Below are 25,053 nucleotides of genomic sequence, written 5' to 3'. Positions count from 1 at the left end.
AAACATTATTTGACTTCTAGTTTTAGTGATTGTGAGAATACTATACATACCGCAAATTAAATAAACCATTCTTTATTTTATCTAACTGTTTAGTGTATAATTTATATGGCCTTGCTGATTTATTATTTTTATATGCCAATTAATCATCTCATAGATTGCATAGCGGAAAAAGTGGCGATAAGCTAAGATTAGTCCTAGATTCACATACAATATATAAATAATTGTTACATTTTAGATATTTATCATTAAGGCAGGCACCCTAGTTTATCTGTAAAATTTTTTAGCCATATTGAACTCTTTTTACCCGACACTAACTGCATAGTAGTTATATATAATAAATGAATAACTAATATTGGTATAATCCTTAAATATATTAAAATTCCGACACTTATTTTAAGAAAAATTATTTAAAATTTGTTAAGTGTTAAATATTATATTAATGCTCATACACCATCTATGGCGTGCCCAAGAATCGAATATAATTTACCATGTTGTCATCATCCATTGCGTAAAATAAAATTTGCATGGTTTGTTTTTTCTAATGAAATCTCGGACATATTGTTAAATGAATTTGATTCAAATATTATTACCTTTAATATAAAAAATCGTAAATTAAAAATACATCAAAATGTATGTAGAATAGATAAAGATACCTCTAAATCTGTTAAATAATATCAAATGAAGTTAATTTTATTCTGGTAATATATATCATATTTAATTAATATCTATTATTTACAAATAAATCAAAATTTTTCAATTTTATGACGATATTTTGCTTATACATAGGCTTTTTAAAACCCATAATAAAAATAGGCCCGGTCTTTATATTGTGGTTCATATTCATGGTTCTATTTGGGCTTTTTATTGTAATTCACACGGTGCGTCTTTAAAAATCGGCTAGACTGAACTGTACTATATATATATAATGCTAATTTCTGAATGGGTTATTTTATAATTTTATGGTAAAAAAAATAGTGCAGGCTGTTATAACTATTACTAGTGCAAAATTTTTAGTGAAAACAATAAATTAAGGTTTTGAAAACTAAACAGTTTTTGAACTAGGAACACCCCTTTTGGTTTTTAAGTACTTGGCGGTGTAGTTTTTTCTTCTTATTTTATCTTACTTTTTCAGCTGCTCAGTCAAAGCGAACATCTCAAATCTTAATTTACAGTTTATTTTTTAAAGTTATACATCTCATCCATACAATGAATAAATAAAAAATTTTATATATAAAAAATAATAAATAAATATTTTACAGGTATACAACAAAATACTCTTTTCCAAAATTTTCTATATAGAGAAATTTTTTTTTGCGAAAAAAATAAAAAATTATTACAAAGTTGATTTTATTTTTTTTACAATATAGCGTAATTTTTCGATGTTGCGAATTACGAGCGATTTTCATTGGAAAGCAAGGTTATTTTTTTTTATTTTGCATTTAATATTTTTTTTTATAAACTCGTCGGGATAGGATTGGAGTGTTCCACTTGCGCAAATGTTTTTAAAATGAGAAAATAAACATTAAAGATTAAAATAAAATATAGGAAAAGCTTATTGATCAATTTTGACAGAGCTATAACTTTGGCAAAAATTATATTTTTTTAAATCTAGTTTTTATTTATATTATATATTTGGGAATAAATAAGTTATTATCCATTACTAACTCAAAAATTTTGAAAATGTCGTGTGGAGCACTCCAATTCTAGACCGACGAACTATAACTTCAAACTACAAGATCGAAAGCTTATCAAAAAAAAATGAATAAAACCAGAATTATAAAAAGTATTGTTTTTTTTTCATTATAACATTTTGAATAAATAATTGGCAAAAAGGTCATGGATTTTTCCATTAAATAATTATTTTCTTTAAAATTGAGTCTAATTATATTAATATATCAAAAATATCATTTTTTTTTATTGCTTTCCACTAACTATCAATTTTAGAAAAAAAATAATAGCAACTACCAGTCAGTGCTATCCAATGATAACGTTAATTAGCCAGAAGACCTTTTAAATGCTTTTTATCTGCATATTAGTATTTAATAGCTATGGGAGGGGTGAAGGGTGTAAAAAAAAAGATTTGTTTTTTATAATTATAAGTAGAAAAAAAAAATTATAATTTAAAAGTAGGGCAAAAGAACTGAAAATAAAATCAAAAAAAAAATGTTTTGTTTTATTTCGAATTGATCACAATATTATTAATCTGTAATTTAATTTCATTTTCGCTTGGTTGGTCACTATTCAGAATGATGTTGATTGGTACCAAGAATTTGGAATGTATTGATTGGTTGATTTTGATATACATTACTTTTTTAAATATATGTAAACGCCAAAAAACAACAGACCAGTATATATATATATCGTCTCATTTTCCAGGTTTTCTATAATAAACAAAATAAATATTGTTATTAAATTTATTCGCAATTTAATTCTCCGTTTCTTCATTGCCATGAAAATAAAAACAAAATTTAAGAGAAGTTTTAAATAAAATATGTAACTTATATTAAAGATAACAGGTCCACTCAAGGAAAGTGGATCTGAAGGTAATTTTTTATTTGGAAGAATTTTAAAATTAAAAAATAATGGGTTAGGGCCATTATATAAGAGAAAAAATTGCTTTTTAATAAAGTATTTTTTTTTACTGATCATCTGTCAAATAACGTCACGTCATTATAAACAGATCAATAAAAAAATTTAAATAAATCAGCTGGCAATTTCCTTGTGTTTTTGTGGACCTAAACTATAATATCTTACAAAGTTATTAAGGATCTAAATCAAAAAATAATAATACGATAATTTATTATATTTCAAAAAAAACAGAGATTGAAAAAAAATCATCAAAAAATTTTTTTTATCGATCTTTTACCTAAAAATGCCAATTTTTTGTAAAAAATTTTTATGCATTCCAAAAATCTTTCAAGATGGAATCACAATTTTTTTTTCAAACTCTGTTTAAAAATAAATATTTTGTTCTGCCAAATGTTCCTTTTATTTTTTACAAGAATAGACGAATGAATACCTTAAATATTTTCATATTAATCTATGTCCAAAACTGATCTACTTTTCGTAAGCAATAATGTATCAAGATCAGGGTTGGCAAGTCGGTCAATTGACCGGAGGAGTATTTGACCTGGTATAATACTCAAAAAAATCTTAAGAAAAAATAAATTAAAAATATATTTGAAAAAAAAGAGGAAAAAAATTATTGGGTCCCCAGTATCAAGGGAAGTAGATCTTACCAGTAGTGAATTTAATGAGATATAATAGAAGAATTAGACATCTTACAAGGTGGTGATGATCAAAATATTATAAGTGATATCATAAATTTCAGAAAGAAAAGCGGCATGTTTAATAGCAAAAATATGTGAAAAGCATTAACTTCCATAAGGAAAAATCAGGGTAATATCAAGTTAGTGGAATGGGCTTTACCCACCTTTGCCTAAAGGGGAATTTTACTATCCAGAAAGGAATTGGTCGATTTGGATTAATATTCACACTAAAACAGAAATAGATTTAGGATAGATAATATTGAATATGAATCAAAAAAATTACTCCTTACCAGTTAAAAAATATTGAAAATTTATATAGATTTAATGACTATCATTAAAGTTAATAATGCCTTAAAAAAAATATTTACTTAAATTTCGTTTATGACCGGTCAAATATATAACCCTGATCAAAATATAAATGTCCAAAAAATAGAAAAGCATTGAATGCATATAGCAAATGGTATAATAAATAATTTTATTTACTTTAAAAATAATAAATCGACACAATGAAGTTATAATGGTTGTGTTTGTTACTTTGTCCGGAACATATTTTTAAAGGTATTGTTTCAAATTTATGCGATAAATTTCGAGAGAGATTAACTTTTTAACGTTGTATACAAGTAGATGATTAAAAAAAAATAAGGGTTAAAAATTATAAAAAAAGAAAAAGAAATTATTAAGTTTAAAAATATTTCGTTACACATATAAACAGGAATTAATCAAAATTTAAAAGAAAACGCATTTCATTTAAAATTGAAGAAAACAAATATAGTTTTTTTTTACGTAATGGTGTTAAGCAACTCGTTTTGAGCCTATTTTTTTAAAATGGCTAACTCAATATTTTAGTCAGAAAAATATTGTGCCTGAACTTCAAGATTTTGTTAATAGACTTCCAAACCTTTGTCCCATCTATATCTAAAATTTTCAGGCTGGCATAATATTTTTTCTAAGTTAAATATCGAGTTAGCCATTTTAATCGGTTCAAATCGAGCCATTTAACAAATATACGCGTGTTAAATCGATTTGAAATAATTTAGTGAGTACAAATTTTTTATTAAAAAATATGATTTTATCCCGATACGTATATCTGGCATGCATAGAGTGCATACATACAAAGTAAATTTCAGAAAGATGGTAATTGAACTTTTCGATTAAGTAATAAAAAATATATATATTGTCGGGTCAATATTTTAATGATCCATTATTTTCAATCAGGAGAGCATTTCCAAAAATTATTTACATGGTTTATTTTCAACGAATAAAGACATAGAATTTTTTTTTATGTATTAGAATGATATCTAGGCAACTTATCATAGCGTATCCTAAAAAATAATATTCACAGAAAACTTATTTTTATAACTTTGTAAAAAAAATAATATTATTTCCAATAAAAAGTTAAAAAAATGTTCCATATACAAAAATTGCACTATAAAAAGTGGCCTTTTCTTTAAAGACAAAAAAAATTACTTAAGTTTTAGATGGATAACATTTTCATTATTTAAAATTAACAAAATTTTGAAATAGCCACATCTTAAGAAATTAAATGACTAGATATTTGTAATTCGATTAGTTATTGAAGATTAAAATATTGTAATATTCTATTAAATAACAGATTGAATAAATATAATATTGTTAATAAATAAACTAATTATTAAATTTTTTTTCTCACATTTTTATTTGGAATATGAATCAATATAACATTAAGGAATGGATTTATTGGAAAAAAAAATCCATTTTGTCAAAAGTAGATACAGAGAACATAGAAATATTGACCCGACGATATGCAAAAGTTAATGGCGAAATGGTCTCAATTTTATAGGGTCATAGGAAGGGATCTAACCCAAACCTGAATAGTTTACCCGGTATTAACCGTTATTATATACCGAACCGATTTACAGTTGATTGCCTGGTTAGAGGTATCCTTACACATGCTGGGAATACATATAAAGGTAAATCAGATTTCAAATTTAAAATATCGCCCTTCAGTTAAATGATTTGAAATCGAGAAATTCCGAAAAACCAAACCTTATATGAAACATCAACATGCAATACAAATAATTATCAAAAAAATATGGTTTTCTTTACAGAATTATCATATGGGCCTATGCCCAAAGATAATTTTCTTTTCGTAATCAATAATGTAATTAGGATTATAAACTGTCTAATTAGGACAAATGCAGCCCTAAAACATGATCGCTTACGAAAATATTTTACTAGCTGATTGTCAAGCTTCTTCAGCCAATTTCCAGTTAAAACCCCGATTCCACATTTCTCAAATGAACCAGGAATTTTAACCGTTTGAATTGAGGAAAACGTTTAAAAAACCTTGAAAATATTAAAGGATTATCGGGAGAAGAACGGTAAATGTTAAAATACATCGGGGTTTTATCTGTAGTCATCAAAGCTTATTTGGATATACAATATAATATATAATATTTATTTAATAAAGGTAAATTTTACCCAAATATTCCAGCTAGGACTGAGATAAGAATGATAATGAGGACAGCTAAGCATATGATGATGAGTATTTTTTTCTTAAATTATATAAAATGTTTAAAAAAATTTTAATTTCTAATTTGTTAAAAAAAATCACCCAACAGATCTTATATTTAATTATTACAAAAACTGCATAATAAAAATAAATTCTTTTTCTTTAAATAAAACTTCGAAAATAGACCAATCAAATCAAAAAATTTGCCAAACTAATATTACCCAAGTCTCGATATTCCGCCAAAGGATAGCACGAAGATTTGGCCATCTTTTGGAAAAATCTCGAAAATAAGGCAATTCAAGAATCCTGACCCGGACCAAGCATGTAATAAGGAATCTCGGAGACCCAATAAATGTTAATATTTAGTTCAAAGCTCTCACAGCAAATTAAATACTAGGAGACTTAGAAAAATGACTAGATAGAAAAAGTAAATTGTACTCCACGATTCAATCAAAAATTTCTACCATCAAAATAAATCAGCAAGTCATCCGCATAAATTTTTTATACCAAATTATTCAAATTATCTGTCGATTGATATCACGATATGATAGGATATAGTTTTAGTGAATATTGAAAAGAGAATATATTATGCATCATCGGCTGAGTGTTATAGTATTGTGTATCCATTTTTAAAATTTTTTTACAAGAAGCATCACAAAAAAATAATTTATAAAAATATTGATTGTATTTTTAAATAGGAGAATAATACAAAATAAAGGATTAATTCTAAATCATATTTTATAATTTTTAAGAATTGATTTATCGGAAAATAATGCTTCTTGCAAAAAAAAGTGTGGATATAAAATAATATAGTATACACAACTGACGACATATCATAGATATTATTCGAACCCTTCGGGCTTTGCTTTGATATTTGACGGCTTTTTTGGTATCCATTTTGGCGGTTTCTATGTAATCGACCGATTGCTCCACGTTGTACTCGATTCTATCGATCATTTCTCCCTTATTTATAATATCGTCATTAATTGGAATATGGAGGAGACCAGAAATAAAAACGGATAGCGAATATCGAATTTCAAAATATTTTTTCCTATAATTCTCATCTCATAAATACATCAATATTGAACCGAAATTTATATTTTAACATTATTAAATATTTTATTTTTTTCTAACAAACTTGACTCTCGACTAGCATGGCCATATCCATAAACATATCGTGCAACTCCCTTATGCTGTTCTCCAATTTGATGATATCTTGGTGACGGGCTTCGATATCGGCCAAGGATTGCTTGGCCTGCTGTGATTCCATAATTATCTTAAATGTTTTGTAAATTATTTTTTTTAAAAAACTTTGAGTAAATAATATTTTATATTTTTTAAAAACTTGTGGCTGTGACTTATAATTAAAAAAAAATAATATTCACCAGCGAAAAATAAATGCGAGTGTGTGTGTCAATTTTATGAATAAATATTCGCTAATATTTAGAAATTTAAAGAAATATCAAAAATCCTTTTAAATTTTTAAATCATTATTTATTTATAAAATAAGGATTCACCGACCTCAATATTCTTATCCAGAAAAATATTAAGCAAGTCTGAAGAATTTTTCTTATAGAAGGTACAAGGGTTTGGACATCTATTAGAGAAATCTCGAGTCTTAAGCAATACACTTTTTTTTCTGGCTAAAATACCGAGTCAACCGTTTTTAAAAATCGACTCAAATCGAGCCGTTTTGAAAGGTGTTCTTTCAAATAGTGTTATTAATAGGCTCGTTTTGAGCCGATTTTTAAATATGGCTAACTCCATGTTTTAGCCAGAAAAATATTGCCTAAGCCTTGAGATTTCGATAATATATATTTAGACCTTTGTTCCTTCTTTGACCAAAATCTTCAGGCTTGAGTATTGAGTTAACCGTTTTTAAAAATCCGGCTCAAAACGAACCTTATAACAACACTACTTTCAAGGTAATATATATATATATTCATTCAAATTTAAAAAAAATACAAATATATTGACTATTCATTCCAAAACAAATAGGTGAAACAAATAGAATTTATAAGAGGTCCAAAAATATAAACCCCTTGTGTAAATATGGCAGGATTTCCGCTTTCCAGCATTTCTTCGAGCTCCTCGTTGGTTGTGGCTCTTCCGGCTATTATTTTTTAAATTAAAAAAAAATTATTTTTAGAGCATTTAAATCTGATAATTCTTAAAAGGGTATCTAATTATGACCATTATTATATGACTGGTAATAAAATTTTTAAGTTTCTACAAAAGGTACAATTTTGATTCAGGGGATCCTACCATCCTATACTTTACAGAAGAATATTTTTTAAAGTTTATAAACTTTTTAACCCCTTTAAAGCTCGACTTTTTGAAATAAAAATAAAAAAAAATTTTTATAAAAAATCTTCATTTATATACACCAAGGATGTAAAATTTTTATTTTGACTTTTATTTCATAGTATACAGGTAAAAAAAAACATGATACAATTTGGCATCATTGAACGAAATGCATGTATATAAAAAAATATTTATTTATATATTATGAAAAATTTTTTTAAATTTATTTCATAGTTATAAGCATAAATTTTTTCACATAGTCCTTAAATATGCGATAACACATAATTTACACCTTTTTCGAGTCTTAGAAATTTCTGGCCAATGCCCTAAATTATCATATCTAACGTCAGTTATTATCTGAGGTAACTTAGATCCTTTTTGTATTTTAGGATTTTCATTTGATGGTCTCCCTATTTTTCTTTTACTAATTTTACCTGCCATTAACAAGGCAGGAACTATTTGAGATTTAAATGTTATAAGTTTTATAAAAAATTTTCATTTTTTTGAAGTAATGTCTTCGATACAATAACCATGCATTAAATGAAATATTATTCGAAGTGATATGGTGTTGGAATATTATTTGGGGGATTAGAAAATTTTTTAGAATGTTGTATCAAATGATTCAATATTTTTTAATACCCAATTACTACTGAGATTAGGAAAACTAAGACCTTCATGAACATTATCAAGTTCTATGTGGAGTGCATTTATGGGCGAATCTATATCTATATTGTCAATAGGATGGTTAAAATTATCCCACTATTATCAATATCTGTTTCCGAAATATCACCTTCAATTATAATTATTTTATTTGACATCTATAAAAAATAAAATTTATTCAATATTATTAAAATAACTTATTAAATATCCAATGAGTTAATTTGGCATCATAATTTTAAAATTATATTTACAAAAATAATTAAAATTCTAAAAAAATATAAATTCATGATGACATATTTAAATATTTTGTCTTCTTTATAAAATAAACAGTTTTCAAAATTTTTCAATTAAAATATATTTAAATAATATGTAAAATCAAGTAATTCAGAAAAAATCGAAACGGAAATATAGCTAAAATTTACATGATAATAAACTAAAAACAAAAGCATAATTTTTTTTATTATTGATAAAATACGATTGAATACATTTGTATATTTATTTTAAAATGTAAAATTAAATCATTGAGTGGTTTTAAACGTTAATAAATAACATTCAATATGATGATGTCAAATTAGCTCACAGGACTTTAAAAATTTAAATTTTAAAAAAATTTAGGGCCCAATCCCATTACAAATTTTTATTTTTTAAAACCCAGGCCCAATAAGAAAATATAATATATGGCCCATATCCAGCCTATGAAGGTCTTTGATACAACCGCTTAAATCGATACCAAATATATTACATATGAATTTTTTTCTTAAATATTACTAATTTCTAGCTGCCTTTGTATCCTAGCCTTGCACCTTTCCCTGTAATCTGTTTGGGTCGTGTTGTAATCGGTCATAACTTCGACAAATTTGCGAGAAAGAGTGGATTGCTAAGGGGATAGATGATAAATAGTGATCATTATTTATTTTTAGCGCAAACCGATCGTGAGGACTCGGCTATTTAAGTAAACCAATCAAAGCCAGTTATATATATATATATTTTAAAAATTATTAACCACAATTCAGGGTGGCCAGATCTACCATATTGACTAGCAAACTATCAACTTTTTTTAAAAAAATTTAACATCCTTGTGAATAGATATAAAATCTTATTTAAATATTTATTGGAATAGATATAAAATCCTATTTAAATAATAAAATTAGAGAATCACGATATCATTTTTTTACGAGTTATACCAAATAAATAGCTAGGATAAAATGAAATATTGTTCGGCCAGACAAAATGAGAGGCTTTAAAAATAGGATCCATAAGAATAGATATATAAATTTATTTAAATGATAAAAACATCACATTATGAATAAGAAAATGAACTATGTATAATTTTTTTTTCTTTGAATTTTACAAAATAATCAACTCAACATGAATAGAATATTGTTAGAGGCACCGGGTAGGAACAGTTTGCATTAAAATTTTTTGAGGTGGGTAGGCACCCAAGTGGGGTAGGCTAGGGTAGAATAAATTTATTTGGGGGACTATCATTCCTGTGATTGAAGGCATTATTAAAAAATTTTGAGCCTCTAAAATTATGTTTTTTAAAATATTCTAAAACTTATCCTCAAAATAATTTTTATAACAAGAGTTGGGAAACGTCTACACATAAGGTTTAATTTAAACATGTTGAAAAATATACTGATGTTATTATTATAAATATGGATAACATAATAATATGAACAAACTTTCACCTTCTTTAATGTTGAAAATAGAGAATAAATTTTACGGATATACAACAAAAGTTTGCTATATCAAAGTGTAAATGACGAAACTATTAACTACAAAACATCTTTTTTTAATTTGAAGCCGATAATTTTTTAAAAAACAATATCAAATTATTTGGAATCAAAATGTTTTTTAAGGATAATGATAACTTTTGCAATCTTGAAAAGATATTCAATTATATATATTTTTTTTGAATGCCTCACCAGAGCGCATTTTTAGAACCTGAAGAGGATGAACTTCAAATTATTGTTTTACTCGGAAAATTGAATATTTATTTTAAAATAAATATTTGAAGAATAAATCCGTAGTTACAATCTTTTTCTCAGCTTCGGAATTAGCTTCCATTTTAAGCCGGAAAATGGGGATTGTGGAGCGATCCCCACACTCTGTCCACAATACTGATGAGGCGTTAGAACTCCTTCCCCCTCCCCAATTAAAAAAAATCTTATTAAATTCAGACAATTGATATTATATTAAAAAGATTCTGCTTACTAGATAAGTTTAGCTTAGCCCTTCTTCCAAGTGAGCTATATTTTTAAAAAACAAACAACTTTGGTTAAAAAACTTGGTTACGCCGGCTAAAGAAAATAGAGCAATATCCTCATTATATTATATTAAATTTTCCAGAAGTTTACAAATTCAAAATATCCTGGATAAAAAGCCAAAATCCTAAAATCAGTAGGAGCGGATGCGTGAATATTTTAAGAGTTTCAGGGGGTCATCCCATATAAACTTATAAAGGAAACGTTAAAAAAAAAATTAGCGTCACTAAGGAGAGGCTATTAAGGGGTTCGAGGCGAGTCAAAATTTTTGAGAACATTCCCCCTTCAAAAAATTAATTTAAGGGAAAAGTTACAAATATTCGAAACTCTCCCAGTCGGATCAGCCGAGTGAAGTGTACTAAAAAATAATTAATAAAACTAACTTGCGTTTTACGTATTCTCAAATCGGCACAGGTCTTGTTAGCTTGTTCTTCCTGTTCAATACCTTGTTCCATGACTTTATAAAGAAAAAATGTGCATGAGAAAATCGATAATATATTAACAATTTAGTAGTTATGAGATGAGAAGGAAATGAATACAGAACTCTTATAAATAAATTTGGATCTCAGAGCTACGTGGAATTTAGAGTCGATGATTCGTGGTAAGATGCTTTGAATAAATAAAATAAACCTTTTAATTTGGCGCGAACTTTATTGGCGGTCTTTTTGATGTCTGCCATGAGTTGTTCGAGTTCTTGTTTGACTTCTGAGGGAGGGTGTTATAAATAATAATTTTTTTAAGATTATTTTCTAAGCATAATAAATTATTAAAAATCAACACATTCACATTAGAAAAATGACAAAGGCAAACATACTAGCCGGTATAGTCATTTAATAAATAAATAAGAAGAACTATCACATATTTAAAAACGATTGGTAAATGACTCACAATATAACGTAGAAAAGATATTATTTTTAAAGCAAAATGGTGAATGAAAATTCCTTTACTTTCGTCGGATTGGGGTGCTGAAAGGATGGCGCTGTGTTTCCTTTTGACCTCTTCTACATTCGCGGCTATTTTGTTTATGTTCGATCTGATTTCTTCTACCTTAAATCGTTATAAATAAAATTTTTATTAATTCTTTTTGTAGGAGGGTAGCTATGGGAAAAGCTTTTATGTCCGTGATGTCGATGTAATCAATGCCATCAAATTCTTAAAAGCGCTCATTGAAGAGGTCTTAGCGATTCGCAAAGTTATTTGGCATTAGTCGACATAGTTAACGAAAACTGTATAATTGTATTATAGCCAAAACGAGAACAGATATTCTAAGTTATTCGAGTAAGAATATAAACTCGAGGGTAGATTTAGGAATAATCTCGCATATACAGCCCCCCGTTAACCTTGAAAAATAACAGGGATAACGGACACCTGTCATGTTTTTCTTTTCGAAAGTAGAAATTAAACGAAGAGCAGTAAGAATATATTACCAGTCTTTTAAGTATAAGAGGTGTAATTCAAGATCTAGTATAAAGAAAAAAATAGACTATATTCCAGAAGAAAAGAACAATGATAAGCCGTCATCTGATAGGGGGGAGGGAAAAAATAGTAGATTTATCGAGGAAAGATTAGTTTAAAAAAAATCAAAGCTGAGGATAAAAGTTTGCGGATGTCAAATCCAATCTCAGGAGTAAAGTCGCATTTGAATTCGCGAGAAACCAGGAAATTCTTATTATTGGAAAATAGATATAGTTGGAATATCGTAGATTAAAGTTTATACATAAGCACCTAAAAAAAAATAAGCATAAAAAGTGCTGAACGGGAAGGGAGATTCAGGTGTACTTAAATTTATTAAAATCTTCAAAGAATTCAAGAAACAGAGTTTAAATGCCCCCCCCCCTACCCATGAGATCTCTGAGAATAGTAAATAAGAATTTATAGGGATGGTACGAAAAGAAAAGGGAGAATAGATCTCGCATTTGGAGTAATCGAACCGCGGCCGAGAACAAGTTTTCGAAGGGGATATCATGCCCGAACGGGTGGCCACGTTGGATTCCATCTGGGGTATAGTAAAACATGAACGTTATCGCTTTAAAAATTATGAGAGCAGCCTAACTATTATATATATAAAATAGCAATTGATATATTCGGCAAATAATATTTACATAAAGATGGGAAACAAAACAAAAAAATAGTCAAACCAGGATTGAAGGAAAATGAAAGTAATGAGTATTCTGATATTTATGGAATTCCCCGAAATAGGGAAAAATATTAAACTGCTGATAGTGGCGTTTACAATTGGTATATTTAATAACTTGTTCAAAGAATTCGTCCATAAATCCGGTCCGACCACCGCTGACATCAAGAGCTACATCTTCGGCGGCGCCTCCGACTTCGTCCTCGTCACTTTGAGCCTATATTTTATTTTATTTATTATAATTTAATTTATTTTCGATACGACTGTGTTATAATATTAACTAGATTCATTCATTTTAATATCCGTCAATACAAATCAGCTGATGACAAGCCATCTTGGTTTCCCATATAAATAATTGACATTAAAATTTTATGAAAACTTTTTAGTAAAATTTTTTTAATAAATCACTTTCATTTTAAACGTACAAAATTTTTACATGGAAACTAAAATGGCGTGTCAACAGCTGATTAGTATTCGACGACGCCTCAAAATGCATTTTAATGAATGAATCATCAGTTTAGATAAGTATTATATGTCATTGGTTAGACAGTTCTCGTTGAATCGAATACAAATAACACTTTAATACGATTAGTGTTATATTTTCGCATTACTCTTAAATGTGAAAAGTAGAATGAAAAAGGAAAAATAAAATATAAGTGTCGATAAATATTTATTGTAAAATATAGTAGCACCCCCCCCCCCCACCTAAGTAATCGTGGCTTTAGAAAAAATATATATAGATAATAGATAATCTCAGTTGTAAGCATTTTAAAAACAATCAAATATTGATGTGAATGAATTCATATATTTCAGCTCATAGCAGGGTAAGGGGGGGGGGGGTGTAAAGCATTAATCAGCTGATTTGGTACAACAAACATAAATTGCTATCGGGTGAGTTATGTTTGTAATATAATCTGCCCAAAAGCAATCATTCCTTCCTCGTTTTTTTGAGAAATTCCAAATTCATATATCAGATCCTGTAAACTTTTCTCAATTTGGAATTGGAGCGGAGTCGTTATTGAACAAGCTTCCCAGAATTTAAGCTCATTTAAAAATTTTGAGAAATTATGGCGAACGCAAAATTTAAGGTTTTTCTTAATCTCTTATAATTATATTTTTTAAATTTAATTATATCGTATTGCTCAAGCACATCAAATTTGATTACAAAATAAACAAATTTTAAAACTATGAATTTAATAGGGGTTAAAAGAGGCATATAACCTGATTCCGCGAAACCAAAATTTATGAGATTGGCGATTCATTTATCAAATGCATTTAAAAGTCACCATACGTAAATGTACAGCTGACTCCCCTATGTATGGGCGATTTTCAACTAATATTCGCCAATCTAGTAGTACACATAATATTATTGATTATACAATAATTCCTTCCTGCATAACGAGAAATATATTAAAAAAACCAAATTTTATTTATTATTATTTCCTTTCTATCTTATATTTTAGAAAAAATATTTATATTTAATTAGATATCCCGTTTTTCTTCCTCTTCAATAAATCGAGTATGTTTACATCATTTATTATTTTTTTAATCGAAGTTTTAATTTTATACCATAACATTTTGGGGTAAAGTGGGGAGGGGGGATAATAAAACGATTGTTCAAATGATTGAATAATCTTGTGGAAAAGGGATAAGGTATAAGATAGACTTAAAATTTATGTAATAAATTAGTTTTCTATAGTAACTCTTAAAAAAAATGATAAGACAGTCCGAGCAATTAGAACACAATATTTCACCGGGTTGCGTCGAAATACTCGTATAAAAATTTTAATAAGCGGCGATGATCTCCTATTAGTGAAAGGTGATTGAGAGCTTTTTTAACCTGTTTTCATCTAGCAGAGAACTTAATTAAAATAGGTCCAGTCAAATGTACGGTCATAATAAGACCGGAAAAACCCCCACTTAAATCAGATTAATTTATCGGCATGCATTCATGAGAAGGTAGTTAGTATTCTTTTTTTTAAACTAATTTTTAGAATAGCTGAGGGGTAAAAAATATAGGGGGTGGTGGTAATATCGTAATTGACCTGGGGGAGGGGTGTAGAGGTGCCTGTTAAATCGGGCATTATAAATGTATTTTAATGATCGCTTTTTATTTATAATTATATATATAGATTGCCTGATCAATAATAATAATATAATAAAAGACAAAATGGTTTAATTTATTAATAAATTATAGAATCGATTTTTAATATATTTATAAAATAAAAATTTTCCATAAAATATAATCTAAACAGGTATGAAAATATATGTATTTTAAAAAATCTTTAAAACAATAAGCAATGGAATAAATTGATTGACGCTACACCTAAAATATTAGTTATATAATTGAGACATGATAAAGGATCTGCAACATGCCCACAACCCTTAACGGGCCAAGAGCATGCGCAGTTAATCATGATCCTTATATTTATTTATACATATATAACAATAATATATACACATTTTAAAAATCATTACATAATGGTGAATGTGTCATATCTAGTGTTGTTAAACGGCTCGATTTGAGCCGATTTTTAAAAATGGCTAACTCAACATTATAGCCAGGAAAATATCGCTTAAGCGTCGAGATTTCGCCAATACATGCTCAATCCTATGTGCCATCAATTAGCAAAATCTATAGGCTTAAATAATATTTTTCTGGATAAAATATTGAGTTAGCCGTTTTAAAAATAGGCTCAAATTGACCTTTAACAACACTAGTCATATCCATCGAGCAATAAAGTTTCACATAATAAGTCAGTGCTTTTCGGTATAGAATTCCGAATTTTGTTATTGGGTCCTAATCTCAGATCTTGGCTTATTTATAATGGCGGATATAATATATCAAACATCCTACGAGGGAACTGAGTAGGGCGAATTCTGTCTACGAATATTTTTCTTTATCTTTCCGGATTTGATCATGCATTGGCCAATTAAATGCTCAATTGCATCTGAAGCGTCTACGACCATTTACAGGAACGGGTTTCTTCAGCAGATGGGCGATATTAAATTAGCCATTATCCCATATTTGATCTCTATCGGTATGCCTGGCATAATCACCCAGGAACGAACATCTTTACCCTGGGTTCTACCATTCCATGCACGATTATTAATAAGCCAAGAATCGGGTATTGGATCCCCTAATGGAGTCCAAGAAATTCGGAATTCTGTATAGATGATGGGGAAACTATTGCTCGGGGATTGATATAAAAAACCGCGACTGAAGCAATTAAAAACTTTGGACGCTAAAAATAGAGCAATTGTCCAAATATACTCCTGTTACAAAGAATATTTTGATGAAATTACAAAAAAGGCTAAATCTGTAATCAAGTAAATAAAATATTAAACTATAACCTTCATCCTCATCCGCCAGATTTTCTTCAAAACATCATCATAAAACACTCCTCAGACTTGTCTAGGTGATTAAATAATTAATCTTGTTATAAAAAGGGGTTAATTAGACCACTATTTACTAGAAGAATCACTCCAAATCAGATGTTTTTAACAATATTACCACGTGTAATTCGCCGACAAACCTTGGTAGGTAGTGTTAAGTTGAGGTTTTGTAAACTGAACATGGTATTTTTATTCAAATGTCGATTTTATTATTAAGCCTTAAGGGACATGTTTTGCTAAAAAGATTATATTTATTTTAAATTTATATTGTTATTATTTTTAAGGTTTAAAATTTCGATTAAAAGTAAATTGATTTTAAAATATATATTTTGCGAAATTATAATGTTGGGGATAATATTTATTATCTGGGCAATTATATATATCATAGATCACCTTATAACAATTTGCTAATAAGACCCCTTCTTGTTTTGATTTTATTAGTGGAATTATGAGGTCGCTTCCAATATTCTATACATCATACTGCGTAGCACCTATCCACTTACTTAGCTTCGGAAAAGAACCCGGAATCTGGATTCGAACCCAGATCTATCGGTGATTGATATCTGAAATTGCTGACCACAAACGCTACGTGAAATCGACGATTAATTTTTGCATAGAAGGATAATTTACGACGCTATCTAACATTTTTAATAAAAACAATAACGTTCAACAGCGATACATTATTACCAAGTTTTTTCTTGATATAAAATGATTTTAAATTGTAACTTATTTAGTAGAATAACTATCCTAGTTCCAGAGTTTCTGACAAAATGGTGGCCAAGCAAATAGACAAATAAATTAATATCTATAATAAAAATTGTTAAATAAAAAGTGGATGTAAAGGTAATTTTATTAGAATAAACTGATATTGGACCTACAGTATATCGAAAAGGCCGCTTTAATAACATTCAAGAACAGAGGAACATTCAGAAAATCTTCAGAATTAATTGTCTCACTGGATTCGTATAAATTGTCGTTGAAGATTCATTCCTAAAACTGTGCCCATGCAGAACTGGCATTTGGTAAAAGATTGGAAGGAGACCCATGAGCGGAATGCAAAAGAATATCACGAGCGGCCACCATAATTGGGAGCTTGGTATAGCTGACTCTGTTGATACTAGAAGATTGGATCTGTATAATAAAGACTACGCAAAAGTAACTGGTACATAAGAACATTGAATTCCAGGATGCGATGGAATTATCGATGTCGATTGAAACGATAAAGGGTTTTACAACAAATACCGATGGACAGGAAAGAGTTTTAGTTACCTAGCTAGGAAAAAGTGTATAGATAGAATAACGGCAAGTTCCCAACTATTCGATTAAATTTCCCTGGCCTCGCTGCGTTCTTATTATACTCAGCACAACTCTTGATAAAATTTTCCATTTGGTCGGTCGGTATCGGATAGATTCGAACCTTGACAAAATTTTCTAGATTATTTTGTTTTCCTTCAATGTTTTTTATGAGTATTATTTTTCACGATTAACCATAAAATTGTTTACATTATCCTTCCGCGCGTATAATTTTTCCGATTTCGTTAATTATCTTTGAATAATTTTGCTATATAAATTATTGCTGTTTTGCCGTAATAAAGTATTTATTTTCGGTAACAGTTGATGGTGAAAGAGCGGTATACAGAATTTAATCTCAAGTTATTATTCATTCATTCATTCAACTATTTCAGTTACTTTCTTTGTTCAAACGAAATTTTTCTCAAAAGGGGAGGAGGGAGGGGGGAGTAATAAATTTTTAAAATCGCAAAAAAGATTAAAAATTGGTTTTTTTTTATTGGTTTTAAAATTGAAATATAAAACAAAAAAAAGGAACACAATTTTATGTAATAAAAAAAAGAGAGAAGGTATCCCATGTTATGTAAATTGCTCATCACGTTAAAAGGCCTGTTAAAATTAATTGCGATGAGCAGAGGTATGGAGTATAACATTTAAGACCTCCACTTCAAACATTTTAAAATTTATCATGATAAAAAACAGACATTAAACTAATTGCTTATAAATATGTATCTTTTAAAAGTAAAGTGTTTTTTTTGTTAGTTCTTAAAAGGGAAAATGGGATTCTTTTCCCATCTTTTCGTTATCTGTCTGTCCTAGTAATCACATCCCCTCCTATCCAATTAATTTTTTTTTAATGATAAAAAAAAATATATTTTGTTGGAAAAATCTAGTGAAACTACAAACAAAGGGAAAAAAAAAATTTTTTTTTTTGTAAATTTTGATTTTTCAAAATTTTGTATATATATTATATGTTTATTTTTGAAGATCGATAATAAAAAAAATAATCGCTTTTAAAAATATTTTCGACATAATATATCATTCAATTTATTTTACTTTTTTTAACCAATATAAATAATAAATTATAAACTCTCTAATTTGAACACATTTCCCTAGGGTGATTTCGCTTCTCGGAATTCATTTTTAAAACCATCAATAATCAATCAATTAAAACAATTTGATGTGGAGGGGGGGGGGTGCTTCAAATTAGTATTGTTAAATGGTTCTATCTAGCCGATTTTTTCGAATTAATATTTTCGCCAAAACAATATTATGCAAAGCCTCGAGATTTCGTTGATAGGTGTTCCAAATCTTTCTGCCATTCATGAGCAAAATCTTCAGGCTCGCGTAATAAAGCGGCCGTTTAACAGACACTACCTCAAATCAATAACGGAAATATTATGTTATGTATTTTGTAAAAAATGTTTAAATTTGAAAGAAAAAACAATTTCTGGTTTTATTTAAACAAACGATTATCATTAACGGAATAAAATACAGCAAAAAAAAGAAACGTTATTTTTTTTTAGTAAATAATTTATGAATTTATTTTATATTTTTTTTTCTTTTATTGGATAAAATATTTCGAAATCAATAAATCAATAGAGAGGGGGGTTTGTCTTTGTCGGAATAAAAAAAAAATATAAAATGGGATTAGTTTTAGCAAAATAGAAATTCCTCATTATTAATATATTTTTTTTCCAGTTTTAATGTTCGGTTTATTAATGATGGGGAATGAATAAATTTTAGGCTCCTTTGTCCGAATAAACCCCAGCCATGCTTTTCGTACAAAAAAAAATAATTAGCGGAAAGATAACAAATGAAACAGCTAAGGAGCGAACAGTTAACCCTGTAATCCGTGGTAACCCGATAAGGAAAATAGGGAGAGGCCAAGTCAAACACTTTTTTTAAAAAAATAAATAAATAATGAGGGAATAAGGTTAAATTAAAGCAATACGACAATGGATCATATTTGTGCTATTAAATTACTGCAAATTAAACAAATATTCGATATTGATTTACATCGACGAACGAGGGAACTATTAAAAAAAAATTACACCCAAATATATCTAATGCCTATTACAGGGTTCGGCCCTTAAAAATCATCATTTCCAAGCCATAATTTTTGCTGTATTATGTAAAACTTGTTTGAAATGGAAAATATGACCAGTAAATGAATATTAAATGTCCAATTATATGATTTTCCAACTGATTTTTAAATTTAGATCGGCTCGGCCCAGATTTTGTAATCTACACGGCCCCCTTTGTCCGGGCCAGTAAGTCTGTTAATACAAATATGGATTTTGTTCCCCTTCTTGATCAAGATTTAAAATATGCCATAATCCCGTGGCCAAGGTATTAAGCTATTATATATAAGTTAGGCCTCATTTTTAATGAGCGCGATGATGGTTAGGTTATAAGAGATATAGTATATAGTAGTAGAGGTCGATCATGGCCCGCCCTGATAACTAAACCTGCGGACCGGCAGATAAATAAATTTTCCAAGCCAGGCCAGAAGAATTTGGTAAAATATTTCCATCGACCAGGATGAAGTTTAGAAAATGGTTTTTAAAGCTGATAATTATGCAAATTTGTACATTTTCCCTCATAAAAAAATTTATTACCGGGCCAGACAACTTGTTTGAAATTATTTTAAGGGCCAGACTGGGTAAAAAATTTACAAATAGGGTCAAACTTTTCAAAATACATCTAGTATAGAGGTCTGAAAGGCCCAGCCGGGTAGGTCAAATAATTTATTTGGCTAGATTATTTATAACTTTGGATATTTTGATAGAATTTATAATCCATGAAGTGTAGTGTTTTTAATTTAACCCCACTCCCCAATATTATAAATATTTGTTTATTTACATATATTTCGGGTTTGACCTTTATTTTAGGGAAAACCGAACCGACCCATACCGGATAATCTTGTTAATTGGACGGGCCGGGCAAATGCTAAATTCTAACAGGGCATAGCCTGAAAGTTCTGCCATTAGCGGACATCTACTCTCGTATATAGGATAAAATTTTGTTCAATTTTGCATATAAATGTTATTGACCAGATGATGAATATTTTGTCCATAAATAAAAAAAATATATATATATACGAGAGTGGTCGATTGGGCTGATTCCTTTCATGATATTAAATATTGATCACAAAAAAAAAGAAGAATATTTAAAAATAAAAAAATTGTCATTTTAATGTATACAATATTTATCTCATGGTATCAAACCATTAGTGGGAATCACTTATTTATCGAAATATTTTTTCATAATACAGGCATTTTTTTAAGAGGGGGGGGGATTGTTGAAAATGAAAATAATATTATGCAAATACAAACTGAAAATAAGTTGATAAAGTTAGTTGTTGATGATGTCAAACAAAAATATTATATATTTTTAATAGTTTATTTTCAAAGGAATAATTATTTTTTAAAATCAATATTTTTCGAAGTTCGCCAATATCGTACTAAGAAAACGTAAGAATTGAGCTACGAACACGATATATCTAGTGGATTTTTGTTAAAGTAGCGCCGCTAATTTTTTTTAAGCGCTACCTTTTTTTGAAAAGATTTAGATAGCGCATCAATTTTTGAGAAATTGAATAAGGTTTATTACATAAATCTAGATTAGACTGATGATATAAAATTAAGCGGGAAAGTTTTCTTTTAATAATATTAGGATTAGGGCTGTGCCGATATTTAACGTTTTCCAAAAATATCGGAACGGGCCGATACCTGTAAAACCCGATCCGATCTTTTTACTTTTCTTTTTTTGTTATTTTATTTTATGTTATGTATATTTATTTTACATTATTATAATATTTTCTAAATAATTTTTTAATTTTATTTCGTTTTTAAAAAAGATTTATAGTATTTTAAAAGTTTTTTTTTTATAAAAATAGAAAGGAACACCCAAAGTTTTATTTATTTTAAATCTTTTTAAATAACGCCAATTTTTTTATTTATACTTTAAATAAAAGAATTTTTTTAAATATGGTATCTGAATTATGGAAATATTTACAAAAGACAAAATTAATTTTGCAAAATGCGTTATCTGCGGAATAATCTGAGTCCCTTCAGAGATATAGATAGTCCATATCGTAGAAGCTTATTCCCAGAAAATCTAGAGGCTCTCATATTTATGAAAACAATCTAATATATTATAATTTTATATATTAAATATTACAATTTTATAATTCCAACATCAAATCTATATATTATTAAATATATATTTTTTTATTAAAATTAAATTATTCATAATTCAATTTTTTGCATAAAAAATATTGATTTCTTAATTACATTTCAAACGGGGGTGATTAAAAATCAGTAAAAATATCAGATCGGTATCGGATCGGTTTTAAAGCAATATCGGATTGGATCGGTGAAAAATATGTGGATCGGCACAGCCCTAATTAGGATTATATTTTATGTAATTTAAACTTATCAGAATATAAAGATAGTCACAATTAGTTTTCTAATTGGATTGGTAATGGTTTAAGTTGCTTTCCTATTTTACTTCTTATATATTTGATAAAAAAGGTTTCATTGGCTAATTTTACTTTTATTAAGCGGATTCTGAAAAATCACTTGTGAGGTTATGAAATTTAGTCATTAAATTTAATTTCCAACTTTGAGCAATATAAATGAATAAGACATATATGGTAATAATAAAGTCTCAGAAGAATACTTTTTAAGAATATTCCATCCATTCATGTAAATAAAGCAATTTAGTGGATGTTCAAAAAAAATATTTTGAGGAAAAGAAATAAGCATAATCCTTTCCCTTCAATTATAATCATAAAAGTTTAGTTTAAAAATCAGGGATAGGAAGAACAAAATTTCTTGAACCTGAAATGGCAAAAAGAGCAGAGATAGATTCCAAGGAAAGACAGCGTGAAAAAGTATAATTTGTATAACAAATTTCCTCTCTTTCTGTTTTTTCTTGTATTTTATTATCAGAAATACCAAAAGGAATTTCCTAAAAAGTTAGATTCATTTTAAAAAAGATTCTTGAAAATGAATTTGCCAATTAAATTATAAGAATATAAAGAAGAGGTTTTACTTGAAGATCAATATCAGATAAAATAAAAAAAATTCTAAAATTATGATTAGTGGATTTTCATAACATTATCTAAAAATTTGTGTAATTTATGATTTTTTTTAGTGTAAGTTTTTTAATTAAAAATAAAAGTAATATATTATGTGGAAAAATTCACATGGATTTTTTTTTGGTGGACGAATAATTTTTCAAAATTATGCAAAAATAAAATAAAAATTTAACAAAGAAAAATAATATAAACAAAGTGTTTAGGAGTAAAATCCTTGAAGATCATAAATCATTTCCATGATATAAAATTAATAATTGAAATTTAAAAATTCATTATGGTTATATAAAAATTTGTTCTTAATGTATAAATAATGATCCATGAAGTTTGTTAAGTTTTAAAATGAATAAGTATTGTTAACTGTATTGTATTTGGGAACATATTTCAAACAAAAATGAATATAGGTGTAGTAGAGGTTTCCAAATGGGTGAATATTTAACCTGTCTACTTGTGCATTGCTTTTTTTCTAAAATTTGCTCAACCATTTATTTCAAAATTGGTTTAGCCCATTCACCCAGCATTTAAAAAATATCTGATTGATTAGTTTAATACCTTATTTCGCTTCAATATATTTTATAATTAAACTCCTGAAAAATATTTTCCTTACCCACCATCTGCCTACCTAAATAATATTTTTTTAAATAAAAGGGGTGGTGGGGGGCACTAAAACTCATACATTGTATAGCTGTGTAGTAGTAAATACAATCCTTAAAAAATAAATGCTGTTAAATAAAATATTTTGTAGTCATATAAATTATTTTATAAGTTTATATTTAATAATATAAATTTAAAAAGAGACCTATAATTGTAAATTATTGATGGTTTTCTAAAAAATATTAAAATAATTCATTGCTAATAAAAATGTAATTTTGAAAGACCAGTTCTATAAATCCTTATAATTGTGGTAAATCAAAACTCAAATCTATGTATTGTATAAAATGTTATTGGTAAAATATATCCTATCATAAATATATATTTAAAAATTTATCTACAAAGCAAAAATTATGATTTGATATAATATAAATTACCGCTTTTAATGCTGATAATCTGTCTTTCATATGTTGAATAGAGTCTTTATATGACAAAAAATTTGATAACAATTATGCGGCTTATACATTAAATTTGTAGAATTTAATTTATCCCATTATTTTAATTAATATTTATAATTATAAATTTGAAGATTTTATCAAAATCGATAGCATACATACATAATTCCATTACAATACATCCTCGATGTATTACTTTAAAGAATAAAATAATTATATTAAATCATACAATTTTCAAAAATATAAGTCTAAATATAATTTATAAGTAGATTTTTATTGAAATTTAATAACTAGTGGTTCCATTTCTATCTGGTTGTTATTTCATTCTCCCCACGATAATTCCTTTATCGTATTTTGTTATGGGGATCAAAATCCTCAAAATTGAAGGTTTATTAAATTTGATAAATTATTCACTCCTAAATTGGCTAAATTATCTACGACACTCCAATTCATAAGATGACATTTCCTTTTCATCAGCACTATTCAGGATAAAGCATCCACATAGTAAAGAATTTTATAATGATAAATAAAAAATGATTCACTGTAAGACACAGAAGAACCTGATAAAATATCAGAATTTATTGTTTTTTGTCAATTGATTAATACTAATAAGTAGTGTTGTTAAACAGTTCGATTTGAGCCGATTTTTTAAAAAGGCTAACTCATTATTGTAGCCCAGCGTCTACATGACAGGATTTTCACTAGATGTATAACCCCCTTCAAAAACCTATGCCTACCCTCTAAAAAATTCCCAGCGTCTTCAGCAGCGATGTTTCCTTATTTTTAATTTCACATTTTTAATTATAATGATACATTTTATCTCTACTACCAACTATCGTCATTTTGTGAATATAAAGATTTTTTATAAATAAATTCAATTAAAACCCCTATCATTTACAATGAATTCATTATTATGAGCATGCTGAAAATGTCTAAATACATATGTAAGGATAGCATAAAATTTTATTTGAAAAATAATGTCTATGATTGTTTGTAATATATAGATTTGGTTGATGAATTGTATTATAATAGGTCTAAAATAAAAGTATTAATTTTTACAGCAATAAATTTTGTCCTATGTGATTTCAAAAT

At 27.5% G+C, this 25,053-nt stretch overlaps 1 protein-coding gene across 2 annotated transcripts; it reads right to left on the bottom strand.

Moving 5' to 3' along the window:
* Positions 1-1,252: 1,252 nt before the first annotated feature.
* Positions 1,253-24,117, bottom strand: LOC135923534 (syntaxin-like). Of its 2 annotated transcripts, none has more exons than XM_065458335.1 (11): positions 23,944-24,117; positions 13,244-13,342; positions 11,939-12,038; positions 11,622-11,696; positions 11,375-11,448; positions 9,493-9,601; positions 7,800-7,873; positions 6,899-7,036; positions 6,613-6,723; positions 5,730-5,803; positions 1,253-2,381 (listed from the first exon to the last, which is right to left on the bottom strand). In XM_065458335.1, exons 1-11 carry the CDS (start codon positions 23,971-23,973, stop codon positions 2,366-2,368), a joined length of 900 nt encoding a protein of 299 aa, XP_065314407.1. In that variant the 5' UTR covers positions 23,974-24,117; the 3' UTR covers positions 1,253-2,365. The 2 variants fall into 2 exon arrangements, with proteins under 2 accessions (XP_065314407.1, XP_065314408.1); XM_065458336.1 differs by lacking the exon at positions 1,253-2,381 and adding an exon at positions 3,772-3,869.
* Positions 24,118-25,053: the final 936 nt, after the last annotated feature.

This window comes from Gordionus sp. m RMFG-2023, chromosome 2 (genome assembly GCF_954871325.1).
Source record: "Gordionus sp. m RMFG-2023 chromosome 2, tfGorSpeb1-WG-v2, whole genome shotgun sequence".
NCBI classification, from domain to species: Eukaryota; Metazoa; Nematomorpha; class Gordioida; order Chordodea; family Parachordodidae; genus Gordionus; species Gordionus sp. m RMFG-2023.
Note: the sequence above shows the minus strand (reverse complement) of the source record. Positions and strands in the feature narration are given on the sequence as shown.

What these genes read in the sequence shown, in the direction of transcription:
- LOC135923534 (XM_065458335.1), bottom strand. Translation starts at nt 23,973, where the DNA reads ATGAAAGACAGATTATCAGCATTAAAAGCG. An exon ending in AGCACCCCAATCCGACGAAA is followed by an intron (nt 11,697 to 11,938) that starts GTAAAGGAATTT and finishes ACCCTCCCTCAG; the next exon opens with AAGTCAAACAAGAACTCGAA. An exon ending in TGAGAATACGTAAAACGCAA is followed by an intron (nt 9,602 to 11,374) that starts GTTAGTTTTATT and finishes CTATCCCCTTAG; the next exon opens with CAATCCACTCTTTCTCGCAA.